This window comes from Herpailurus yagouaroundi, unplaced genomic scaffold (assembly GCF_014898765.1).
Source record: "Herpailurus yagouaroundi ecotype Mexico unplaced genomic scaffold, PumYag 139, whole genome shotgun sequence".
Classification (NCBI taxonomy): domain Eukaryota; kingdom Metazoa; phylum Chordata; class Mammalia; order Carnivora; family Felidae; genus Herpailurus; species Herpailurus yagouaroundi.
Window position 1 is genome coordinate 74273424 of NW_024412394.1, and position 13762 is coordinate 74287185.

General features: G+C 32.7%; 1 protein-coding gene across 3 annotated transcripts in view; it reads left to right on the top strand.

Moving 5' to 3' along the window:
* The window catches only part of KPNA5 (karyopherin subunit alpha 5), a 42504-nt gene that overhangs the window by 4734 nt on the left and 24008 nt on the right, over positions 1 to 13762 (top strand). For all 3 annotated transcript variants that reach the window (XM_040474465.1, XM_040474467.1, XM_040474466.1), the window contains exons 2-7: positions 429 to 562; positions 1982 to 2083; positions 2203 to 2302; positions 3810 to 3904; positions 4877 to 5008; positions 7166 to 7254. In XM_040474465.1, coding sequence (XP_040330399.1) covers positions 429 to 562; positions 1982 to 2083; positions 2203 to 2302; positions 3810 to 3904; positions 4877 to 5008; positions 7166 to 7254 — 652 coding nt within the window. The remainder of the gene's footprint in view (positions 1 to 428; positions 563 to 1981; positions 2084 to 2202; positions 2303 to 3809; positions 3905 to 4876; positions 5009 to 7165; positions 7255 to 13762) is intronic.

Here is a 13762-nt window from a genome sequence, read left to right on the forward strand (position 1 = left end):
AGCCAAAATCAAGAGTCAACTGCTTAACCGACTGAGCCACTCAGGCACCCCTAGAAGTTTTTTACCCAACTATTTCATGATTGATAATTTCCTGGCTGACAGTGAATATAAGACGTTTCCTACTTCAGAAAGGTTAAAACAGCAGGCTTTGTGGAGTGCGTCTTAAAACCAGTGAAGTTAGGGTAATGACTTTATCTGTGTTTAGACCAAAATCTATTATTTGTTTGATAGTTTAGTCCTTAAAATATTTGGTCCTTTTGCTCCAATTTTGTTATGGGAATGAGGGAATGTATTCTTTGTACATGATCTTTAGAATGGATTTTGTAATTCTATTTAAGCAGTAAGCATAAACTTAGTTTCCCGAGAGTAAACATTTCATGTTGTTTTGAGAGTTACAAGTATCTGTTTTCTTCTCTCCTAACCTTAAGATGCCATGGCTAGTCCAGGGAAAGATAACTATAGAATGAAAAGTTATAAGAACAAAGCCCTAAACCCCCAAGAGATGCGCAGACGAAGAGAAGAAGAAGGAATACAGCTTCGAAAACAAAAAAGGGAAGAACAGGTAGGTGTTTCAAAATATTTAATTCTGTTTATCACAAAACTGTATAGATTTTAGAAGTTGCGTTATTATTGCTTATTTTTAGATAATTTTAAATGAAAAAGTGTTTTAGGAAATTGAATATAAGCCTATCCTTTAATTTGTTAGACTCCAGGAGTAATTCATGAATCAGAAACCTGTACTATTTTTAATCATTGAGAGGAACAGCTTTTCTGTTCTATTGATAAAACTTTTCTGTTAATTATATTTTATCCCAGTGCTAAGGATTTTTTACCCTTAAGCCTGTTTAGATCACTTCTGTTTGTCATTGTAAAATTCTTCCCCAAAAAATATTGTATTCATTTGTTGCTTTGTGGTTTTCACAGTTCTTGCTTTTAAGTTAATTGTCATCTTCCTATGCTGATCATACTGTTCCTTCTGTAGTCTCATCAGCCAGCTAGATCTCTAAGACTTCTCTGTTCTGAACTTTGTATATGTGACATAAGGAATAGAAGCATCATTAGAAAGAGTGCCTCCCAATGCTTTTCATTCCAAGTTATACTTAAGTTTAGAAATATTTATAAGTAATTAAGAGGGTATAGTCTTCACATGCATAAATTAAAACTAATGTGCAGAAAGGGCTAGCAATGAAGAAAGTAGAGAAAGACCCTGTTTTATAAATATGATTTGTCATCTCCCTATCTGTATTATCTAGCACAGTCCTAACTATATTATAGTAGGAACTCAAAAAAAAAATTTAAAAAAATCTGTTGAGTGAATGATTAGAAAGAACTATACTGGCTGAAGAAGAGTGGTAATTATTTAGCTATCAAAAAGAATATGATACCAGAAATTTTCCTCTCTATTTTGATGTAGGAAATGTATCTATGCATCCTACTCAGTGACTTCTCTATGCTTTATTTCTCTTATCTTTTTTTCTTTATTTTTTTTTTTCACTTCTGAAATAATAAGGATAGGGCCATCTTTCCTGAGAGTTGTTCTCTATTCCTTATTAATCTGATATACTAAGTGTGTTAATATGCCACATTATTTTTCTCAGGTAACTAATTTGCTGTTTTATTAAGATTTCTTGGAAAAATTTTTGAAAAATTTTTAGACATCTCATACACTAGTGTGAGCATATGTGCTTTTACAAGTACTATAAAACATAAATGTGTACTGCACTGAAGGGACCCGCCATTGGTAAAAGATCTGAAATTAAGAATGACTTAGAGCAATCTGCAGGATAGAGGCTAACCTAGCTTGGAAAGTTTAACTTCTCAAAGATTATTAAGGTCTTCATGGCATAGTGATTGAGAAACACCTAAAATATTTGGAATTTTAAATGATAAGATTCTTAGTTTGTTTTGTACACTTAAATGAAAAATATAATTCTATGGGAATTCAGTGTTTTATGTATAAAGTGTTTGTTCTTTATTACAGCTGTTCAAACGCAGAAATGTCTCTTTGCCCAGAAATGATGAATCTATGCTAGAAAGTCCAATCCAGGATCCAGATATCAGTTCCACTGTACCTATTCCAGAGGTAGATATTACAAAAATATATTTCAGATTATACTTCAATAATATTTTGGAGGTAGTGGATACAACAAATATTATTCATATAAAATATGTAAATGATAAATTATATTTTCTGTGTTTTAGGAAGAAGTTATCACCACAGATATGGTTCAGATGATTTTTTCTAATAACGCTGATCAACAGCTTACAGCAACACAGAAATTTAGAAAGCTGCTTTCTAAAGGCAAGAATAATTATTTTACGAATTGATTTTTAATAAGCAATTTAATTTAGTACATTTATCTTATAAAACCAGAAAATTTAATCATTTAATAAAAGAAGGCTATGGGTCATTACTTTTCCTAGATCAACATGATAAAATAAGCTTTAAAATTTGCTAATGCTAATGGATAATGAACTGAACTTGTAATGACACGATTTAAAATTGATGCCACTTTTTTTTTCCCTCCAAATTTTTATTTAAATTCTAGTTAGTTAACATATAGTGTATATTGGTTGCAGAAGTAGAATTTAGTAATTCATTGCTTACATATAACCTCCAGTGCTCATCATAACAAGTGCGCTCCTTAACTCATCACCCATTTCAGTATGCTTATTTGATATTACAAGATTCTGCACTAGAGTTTTACTTATTGGATTTTTTTTAAGGCACTCTTCTTTGTACATCTTAATTTTTCTTTAAAATGTACTTTTAAATAAGATATATTTTTGGAGGGGGTCCCTGGATGGCTCAGTCGAGTAAGCGTCCAACTCTTGATTTTGGCTCATGTCATGATCTCACAGTTAGTGCGTTTAAGCCCTATGTCAGGCTACACAGTGATAGCGCAGAGCCTGCTTGGGATTCTCTCTCTCTCCTTCTCTGTCTTCCCCTCCCCTGCTTGTGCACAAACACGCTCTCTCTTTCTCTCTCAAAATAAAAAACTTTTTAAAAAATATCTATTTTTTTAATAAAGTTAATTAATTAATTATTTTTTTTAAGTAGGCACCACACCCAGCATGGCTCTTGAACTCACTCAAAACCTGGAGCTCAAGAGTCTTATGCTATACTGACTGATAAATAAGGAACACTAACTGAGAAGTTGCTGGGGAACCATAAGAATATACTTTTTGTTGAAACCAAGGGAGAAGAAAGACTTTTTGGTACTTAGATTGCCAATCGCTAAAATATCTTGGTTTTATTTTTGCGTATCTTTGTTTGAAAATTTCCTAGAGATTTTGTGGTTCTCAAAAGTCCTCTTCATTTCATGAAAATTTATGAGGAATACTAATAGTTCAGTAGCATTTCTGTAAATAATGGATTATACTCTGACAAAATGGAATATAACTTGACTGGAAAGCATTAGACAATGGTTGACAGGGAAGGGGACATCCCTGGAAAGTGGAGTATGCTTATAAAGAATTAGAGGGAACATTATCTTTCAGTTGGTGTTTCGAATGTTAAGACTGAAATATTCCATGTTGTGAAGGTGAGCCTTCAACTTACAAAATTAAATATTTGTATAGGAAATATTTTAGGATTTGTCTTACTGTGGTCAATGTAAAAGAATTTGCTTTGCAGTAAACATTGCAATTAGGAGAACATTTATTTACTTCAATTACATATACCTGAGGCTTTTAAACTTGGTCAGTAAAACCTAGGAAAGTTATTTTGTGCGTCCTGTTAATTGACACTGGGACCAGATTATTGTCTTTTTGTGTCATGTAATAACTTAATTCTTTTTAACTTTTAGAACCTAATCCACCAATTGATCAGGTTATACAGAAACCAGGAGTTGTACAGAGATTTGTGAAATTTCTTGAAAGAAATGAAAATTGTACTTTACAAGTGAGTTCTAAAGTTTTCTTTCTTAATTCTTTCCAGAAATAACATGTGATTAAAGTTTCTAGTGAAAGTAAGTTCTACAGTACTGAATATATTTAAGCATTCAGGAATAAAGGGAGAGGTGATGCCACCTGTCTGGCCCTGGTCATGTTTGCAATGCTGGTTTCTCCTAGGAACGTTTGTTCTGTTAAACAATTTTGGAAAAAGTATATAAAATCATTGTTAATTTAATAAAAATTTTGTAGCTGTCAACCTTTAATAAATTTTTTGTTTTAGAAAACCTCAAATTAAAATATTAATGGGTAAATTTTTTTGACCCTTAGCTAATTAGGGTTGTAACATTTTAGTATAAGCTCTTTTACCTCTTAAAATATTTTTATGTGATTAAGTTTTTTTTTTTAAAAAAAAAAAAAAAACAACTAATCAATATAATTTACTAATTATAAAAAGTTAGGTTTGTCCAAAAGAGCATTGCTTCTGTTAGAATACCTGACTCTTTAATACTAAACATTAGTTTTGTGAATTATAATTTCAGATGTGTTCATTTATTGTTCATGATTTTATAGATTTTCATTATATTTTTTTCAGTTCTTATTTTTCCAGATTGAGTCTTTTTTTTTTTAATGTTTTTATTATTTAGTTTTGAGAGAGAGAGCAGGGGAGGGGCAGAAAGGATGACAGAGGATCTGAAATGGGCTCTGAGCTGTCAGCACAGAGCCTGCTGTGGGGCACAAACTCACAAACCTTGAGATCATGACCTGAGCCTAAGTTTGACGCTCAACCGACTGAGCTACCCAGGCGCCCCAGATTGAGTCCTTTTTTAAAATTAAGAATTTTTATTTATGAAATCTGATTAATTTTACTAGTTGTAAATCAGTCTTCCAGGTTGTTCAGCTAAGTCTTTACTCTCCCTCTTTCCTTTCTTTTTGACATTTCTTTGGTGCTCTCACTTATTCTACTTCTATTTTTCCTTAGTTTGAAGCTGCATGGGCATTAACTAATATAGCATCTGGAACTTTTCTGCATACCAAGGTAGTGATTGAAACTGGAGCTGTTCCAATTTTTATCAAACTTCTTCATTCAGAACATGAAGATGTGCAAGAACAGGTATATGTTTCTAATATGAATGGTTATGTTTACTAGATTTTCATGTTTTCTTGAGAGTTGCATGTGCATTTCATTTCTTAAAACACAGTAATTTCTATTTGGTGTCAAATTAGAATGAAAGTAGAATGCACTGTCTCAGGCATAATCCTGGGTTCTCTGTAAGTATGATCTCAACTATCAAAAATTACTATTCCCATGTATAACAGAGCATACTGAGACCCAGAAAGTTAGTAATTTACCCAAAGTCACAGTGAATGGCTGAACCAAGTTTTAAACCTGGGCTGGTCTGACTCCTCATTCTTTGCTTGTCCATAGGTTATTTTGTTGTTGTTGTTGTTGTTTTTTAAATATCACATTATTTTTAATAGAACTGTTTTAAAATAAACATAAATAAATTCTCATAGTTGTTGTAAGAGGGAAATTTTAATCACATATGATTTGTACCAACAAAAGAAAATAAAATGTGGTATTTTTGTTTTGAACTGGTTTTATGGCAAATTTATCTGTTGTCCATTCATCTGTTTAGTTTTATATATACAGTATATGGGGTTTTTCCCCCCACATAGCATTGATATTAGGAGCCTTTTCTAATGACATTAATTATTCTTCCAAGAAGATTTATTGATTACTCATTATCTAGTCAGATATATACCATAATTTGTTATCTATCCCTCAGTTATATTATACATCATGTTATATCTAGCTTATTAATGTTACTGATATGTGAGGAACATTATATATCAATCTTTATCTGTCTCTTGATTATTTCACTAGGAAAAATGACTTAATTATGGTAAAAGAAAAAATTTTAAGTTCTTATTACATATTTCAAAGTTGACCTCCAAAAAAGTTATATGTATTGATTTCCCCACCAATAGGATATCGATTCCACAGGGTGAAAAATATCATTAATTTAAAAGAGTTTTCTTAAGGTAGCTATATATGGCTTACTTGGTTAAAGCACCTATCTCATAAAAGATCTTTCTTTTTTTTTTTTTAAGTTTATTTTATTTATTTTCAGAGTGAGACAGATGGGGAGGGTTAGAGGGAGAGGGAGAGAGAGAGAATCCCAAGCAGGCTCTGCAATGCCAACACAGAGCCCCAACGCAGGGGTTGAACTCATGAGCCATGAGATCATGACCTGAGCCAAGATCAAGAGTTGGACACTTAACCGATTGAGCCCACCCAGTGCCCCTTATAAAAGGTTTTTCTTAAAAAAATAGAAAATAGGGGCGCCCGGGTGGCTCAGTCGGTTAAGCATCCGACTTCGGCTCAGGTCATGATCTCGCGGTCCATGAGTTCGAGCCCCGCGTCGGGCTCTGTGCTGACCGCTCAGAGCCTGGAGCCTGTTTCAGATTCTGTGTCTCCCTCCCTCTCTGACCCTCCCCCGTTCATGCTGTCTCTGTGTCAAAAATAAATAAACGTTAAAAAAAAAATAAAAAAAAAATAGAAAATAAACTTAGGTCTAGAGTTGATGTTAAAAATATTAACTCATGTTTTAAATGTTAAAACTTTGTCAATTGAAAAACATAACTTATGTCTACTTGTGTACTTACTTGAAAAATTTGAATAAGAATATAATGAAATGATGATTTGTATTTGTAGAATTTATCATTTAATTGAAGTTTAATAAGTGAATCTTTATTTCCAATTATTTAAAAAAATTATGATGAACCTGGACTAATTCTAAACTTATTTTCAAAGATCAATCCCAAGCCAATTCTTATATTAGCTTTACCTCACTTTTCTGTGTTTTGTGTCTCCTTCCCTTTTTTTACAAATCAGTCCCTTCCCAGTGAGTGGATTCCTTGGCATAAGAGCAAACCTCTAGTATAAGTAATTAAATAATTCACTAAATTAATATATCTTATCTGAACCCATGTAGATTTGGAGTAGACAGTCTCTTTGTTGAACAGAATAAACATTTCACTAGTATGTAATGAAAAAATTGTTTAATGCCCAATCCTTGAGTTTGACTAAAAATATTAGTAAATGGCACTTTTAAACTTTTCTTACTGTCCATCTAGAATGTTTTGTTTTTTTAAACATCTTGGAAGCTATTACTTTGTTCATTCTGTACTAAAATCTTATTTGTAAGAGAAAGCATCTTATTTAAGATATTGTTGTAACAGGGTATCTCTTTCTCATTTTTCTAAGGCTGTTTGGGCACTTGGCAATATTGCTGGTGACAATGCCGAATGCAGAGATTTTGTTTTGAATTGTGAAATACTTCCACCTCTTTTAGAGTAAGTACTTTATCACAAATGAATACTAGTTTTGGGAAAAAAATTATATTCTGCAGTATATTTCTGTATACACAATTACGTTCTTCAGTGATGCTTTTAAATTTGGCTTCTGTTTAGCTGTACCAAGAGTAATAGCTTGAAAGTAGATTAAAAATGTTTCTACTTTTATCGTATCCATCTTTATTTTTTCTTAGGCAATACTTAACAGTGTTCATTGTGTGCTTGATGCTTACTGTGCTGAAATAATTCTATAAAATGAGGATATAAGTAGTTGCACTACAATAAAAATTTAAGTTTTGCTAAAGCATGGAATCTTTAGTGCATGAACAGATGATGTATTTAGGATATCAGGTTTTTATATTTGATTTTGAAATGTTCAGAGAACAAAGATCATAAGAGATTTTTCTTTCAGAGTTAGAATTTTACTTAAACGATTTATCTAGCGGTTTCTTTTTCAAATACATTACACGTTTTTTTTAAAAAGCAATTATTCTAAATCCTTTACAGAAATTTCATAAAATTATTTGAAAGTTAAATTCCTTTATTCATCCTGGCTACCTATCACTAAAAAAGATCTTTTTTTAGGCTAATTGCCACTGGCAAGTAGTGAAAAAGAAAAAAACTAGTTGAGATGGTTGAAAGGAAAAATTTTGTCATTTCTGTGCTATTAGTCATTCTCTCCAAGCTGAAAAATTGAATAGGAAGAATAAACTTTAGATACTAGTTTGCAAAAGATATTTTATTCTTTTAGAGAGAGTAACTTTCCATGAATAGAGTGATTTCTCAGTATTTCACTCAATAACATCGAATAGTTAGTATGTATAGGCCACTGAACCACTTGCTATGTCATTAACTTTGGGCTTGTTCAAAGTTAATGTTCCAAAGTGTTGGAGAATTTAGCTGAGCTATAAAATAAAATACTGATTTAGAGTTCAATATCAGAGTTATTTTGAATTTCATACTGTTAAAAGTATCTCTTAAATTTTCAATTTGAGATTTTTCTGGCCTGATTATAGGGTTTGTAGATTAATTGAGCACTTTGTTTCTTTTTACTTTTGCTGTCTCATTTTCTTATTTGTTAGTATTTCAAGTTGGTAATGGTTTATGAAATAATATGTAAGCATTTCTTAATTCTGATTCCTTTAAATGTTTAAGGAAATTTTAATCATGACCAAAGAAACAAAACAAAACAAAAAAATAAAGCTCTAAAGGAGAACAAAAGCACCCAGCTAAATAGTTATAAACATAATAAATTTCAGAAAAAGAATAGGCTTAAAAAGTAAGTTTCAGTTTCATTAGAAAATTGAGAAAGATAGTGAAAAAGAAATTATGTCAACTTAGCTACCCAGATGCATACACTTTAGTTGGGCCAAAGGATGAAAGTTATTAGCTTAAAAAAGATTATGGATTATCTGTTGTTCACATTGAAGTTCACATTTTAGTTGATAAGTAAATGTAAAACTTCTGTTAATGGTTTTATCAATTCTGTTTGAGTTTTAATTTGTTTTACTTTACTACATTTGATATCAGTAAATATAACTTTTCAGCAAACATAAACCTCTCGGTAAATGTAAACTTCTTACTACTATAGACTTCATATACTGACACATTTGTTGTTTTAATTTAGTTCAACTTTAATTTATATAATAAATATAGTTAAAAATAAATATAGTTAAAGAAGAGTAGTATACAACAGAGCTTGGACAACTGCAGTCCTCAGGCCAAATCTGGCCTGCTTCCTGTTTTGTAAATTAAATTTTATTCTAACATAGTCATTCCCATTTGCTTACTTAATATCTATGGTTGCTTTCATGCTACATCAGCACAGTTGAATAGTTACTACACAGAAAGGTGTGCAAAGCCTAAAATATTCATTTAAAAAGTTTCTCAATCCCTGATATAAAACGTCAATATAATTATTTTATTTCTAAATGTGTTACGGTTTTAGGAGGTTTCAAAGACTATAGGAAGACATGTAGAACAGATTTTGTTTTTATATATGATAAAAGATAATATAACAAAATTTACCATTTTGACTGTTTTAAAATATACAGCTCACTGGCATTAAGCAGTGTTTTGTACCTATCACAATTACTTAGTTCCAGAACTTTTAACACCCCAAGCAGAAACTGCATTACCCATTAAGCTGTCATATCCTATTTCCTCACAGCCTCAGCTCTGGGAAATCACTAATCCGCTGTTTCTGTGGATTTGGCTATTCTGGATATTTCATAAAAATGGAATCATACGTTGTGTGACCTTTTGTATCTGGCTTCTTTCACTTAGCATATTGTTTTCAAGGTTCATCCATATTATAGCATGTATCAGTACTTCATTATTTTTGTGGCTGAATAATATTCTATTGTATTTTTTTTCCCTTATTCATCAGTTGATGGTCATTTGGGGTTTTTCCCCCCACCTTTTGATTATATAGTATTCCTATGAACGTTCATTCTTTTTAGGTATATACCTATGAATAGAATTGCTGGGTTGTATGGTAATTCTATCTTTAACTGTTTAAGAATCACCAAACTGTTTTCCATAGCAGCAGTACCATTTTACATTCCCACCAGCAATGTATGAGAGTTTCAGGTTTTCCATATTCTCATCAGCACTTGTTATCTGTTATTCTGATTCTGATTTAAGGCTGTAAGGCGGTATCTCATTTTGCTTTGATTTGCATTGAACATCTTTTCATAGGTTTGTTGGCCATATGTATATTTTCTTTGGAGAATGTTTATTAAGTCTTTTGAATATTTTTTTAAATTTAGTTATTTGTCTCTTTGTTGTGTTACAAGAATTCTTCATAGGGGTGCCTCGGTGGTTCAGTCAGTTGTGTCCAACTTAGGCTCAGGCCATGATATCACGGTTCATGAGTTCGAGCCCTGCATCAGGCTCTGTGATGACAGCTCAGAGCCTGGAGCCTGCTTCGGATTCTGTGTCTCCCTCTCTCCCTGCCCCTCCCCTGCTCGCGCTCTGTCTCTCTCTCTCTCAAAAATAAATAAACATTAAAAAAAAAAGATTTCTTCATATATTCTGAATAGATTCTTATCAGGTAAATGATTTACAGTTTGTTTTGTTTTGTTTTGTTTTGTTTTGCATTTTCTGGGTTGTCTTTACTCTCTTGATAGTGTCCATTGATTCACAAAAGTTTTTTAAATTGATGAAATCCAATGTATCTGTTTTTTCCTTTTGTTGCTTATGCATTTGGTGTTGTATGTAAGAAACCATTGCCAAATTTAAGGTTGTGAATATTTGCCATTATGTTCTCTTCTAAGAATCTTACAGTGTTAGTTCTTATATTTACATCTTTGATCCATTTTGAGTTATTTTTTTTTTATATGATATGAGTTGCATTTGGGCATTCACTTATCCCAGCATGATTTGTTGAACAAAATATTCTTTCCCCATTGAACAGTCTTGACACCTTTGTTGTAAATGAGTTGACTATACATGTGTGGGTTCATTTCTAGATTAATTCTGTTCCATTGATATATACATCTGTCCTTTTGCCAGTACCATACTGTTTTGATTTCAGTACCTTTGTAGTAGATTTTGAAACAAGAACATGTGAGTCCTTCAGTTTTCTTTTTTTGGTTAAGGTTGTTTTAGCTATAGAGGGTTCCTTGCAATTGCATATGAATCTGTTTTCAGGGTACAGAACTGATTAAATTTATTCCTAAGTATTTTATTATTTTTTTGATGGTATTTAGGTGAAATTTGTTCCTGGATTTCTTTTTTGACTTGTTCATTGGTAGTCTTTGTGATCTAACATACAGTATATCCTGAGGAATGTTTAATGTGCACTTGAGAAGAATATATATTCTGCTATTACTGAGTTGAATGTTGTATAGGTGTCTTTTATATTTAGTTGGTTTATAGTCTTTTTGAAGTTCTCTGTTTTTTTGCTGATCATCTATCTAGGTGTTCTATCCATTACTGAAAACAGTGTATTGAAGTTTCTAACTATGATTGTTCAACTGTGTATTTCTTCCTTCAGGTGTAACCATTTTTGCTTTGTATACTTTGCTGTGTTGTTAGGTTTTATAACTTTTAAGTGTTATACCTTCATTATGGATTGATTTTTTTTTTATCAATATATAGTATTTGTGTTTGTCTCTTAAAATAACTTTTTTTAAAGTTTATTTATTTTAAGAGAGAGAGTGAGCGAGCAGGGGGGAGGGGCAGAGAGAAGGGGAGAATCCCAAGCAGGCCCCACATTGTCAGTGCAGAGCCAGACTTGGGGCTCGAACCCATGAACCATAGGACCATGATCTGAGCTGAAATCAAGAGTCAGTGGCTTAACCAACTGTGCCACCCAGGTACCCCACCTTAAAATAACTTTTAACTTGACGTCTGTTTATCTGATACTAGTATAATTAGTATTTATCTGATTCCATCCTTTCACTTTCAGCCTCTTTGTGCCTTTAAATCTAAAGTGAGTATCTTGTAAAGTTTCTTATAGATGGTTTATAGATTGTTGCTTGTTTATTTTTGGGTTTTTTAAAAATGTATTCTGCCAGTCTCTGCCTTCTAATTGAAGGCTTTAATCCATTTGTAATCAGCATAAATACTGACAAGGAAGGACTTCTGCCATTTTATTGTGTTCTGTATGTTTTATATCTTTTTTGCTTCTCAATTCCTTATTGCCTTCTTTTGTGTTTGATTTTTTGTGGTAAGATATGGTATTGATTCCTTTCTCATCTCCTTTTCTGTATATTTTCTAGTTATTTTCTTAATGATTAATCCAGGGAGTACAGTTAACATCTTAAACTTACAATAACCTTGTTTAAATTAATACCAATTTAATCTCAATCTTATGAAAAAACTTTGCTCCTGTATATTACTGTCCTACCTCCTTTAAGTTGCTATTGTCAAAAATAACATTGTACATTGTATGCCAGTTAACATCAACTTATAATTATTACTTTATTTATTTTTTAAATCCTATAGAAAAAAAAGAAAAATTACAAACCAAAACTACTACCTTTTATATTAACCTATATAGTTATTTTTAGCAGTGTTTTTTTTTCTTCTGGTTTTGAGTTACTGTTTACTGTGCTTTTAGTTTTAGTTACTTTTGTAAAGCAAATCTACTAGTGACGAATTTTCTCAGCTTTTGTTGTACAGGGAATCTTTTACTCTTTGATTATTTTGAAGGATAGTTTTACATGATATAGAATTCTTGCAGGATATAGAATTCTTAGTTGACAGCTTTTTTTTTTTTTCCAGCAGATTAAATATAAATCTCATTGCCTTCTGTCCTCCATGGATTTTGATGAGAATTTAGCTGCTGGTCTTAATGAGGAGTTCCTAGTTAGACAAAACAAAGTCAAGCCCCCTGCATCAGTCCTGCAGGCAGCACTCACACAGATCAAAACGGACAGACACAATTTCTCGGAAACATGTCTCTTTAGCTCTATTTTTAGAACCAGGAACTCACAGTGGGAGCTCTAGCTTTCTTCTTCAAGACTGTTGCCAGGGAGTGCCTGGGTGGCTCAGTTGGCTCAGCTGAAACCTCTGACTTCAGCTCAGGTCATGATCTGTCGTTTTGTGGGTTTGAGCCCCACCTCAGGCTCTGTGCTGACAGCTTGCTCAGAGCCTGGAGGCTGCTCCGGATTCTGTCTCCCTTTCTCTCTGCCCCTCCCCTGCTCAACTCTGTCTCTGTCTCTCTCAAAAATAAATAAACATTTAAAAAAAAATGTAAAAAAGACTGCTGCCAGAGTGGGGAGGGAGTTGGGCAAGGGTAAATTATGCTGTTTAAAGCCCAGCACATTTTAGCCCTTTCCTATTTAAAAGTTTTCTTTGTAAACTTTTGACTGTTTTCAAGAGTTCTTTTTTTTTAAATATGAAATTTATTGTCAAATTGGTTTCCATACAACACCCAGTGCTCATCCCAACAGGTGCCCTCCTCAATGCCCATCACCCACTTTCCCCTCCCTCCCACCCCCCATCAACCCTCAGTTTATTCTCAGTTTTTAAGCGTCTCTTATGGTTTGCCTCCCTCCCTCTCTAACTTTTTTTTCCCCTTCCCCTCCCCCATGGTCTTCTGTTAAGTTTCTCAGAATCCACATAAGAGTGAAAACATACGGTATCTGTCTTTCTCTGTATGACTTATTTCACTTAGCATAACACTCTCCAGTTGCATCCACATTGCTACAAAAGGCCAGATTTCATTCTTTCTCATTGCCAAGTAGTATTCCATTATATATGTAAACCATAATTTCTTTATCCATTCATCAGTTGATGGACATTTAGGCTCTTTCCATAATTTGGCTATTGTTGAGAGTGCTGCTATAAACATTGGGGTACAAGTGCCCCTATGCATCAGCACTCCTGTAAATTCCTAGCAGTATCCCTTGGGTAAATTCCTAGCAGTCTTAAGATAGATCTATTTTTAATTTTTGAGGAACATCCACATTGTTTCCAGAGTGGCTGCACCAGTTTTCATTCCCACCAACAGTGCAAGAGGGTTCCCATTTCTCCACATCCTCTCCAGCATCTATAG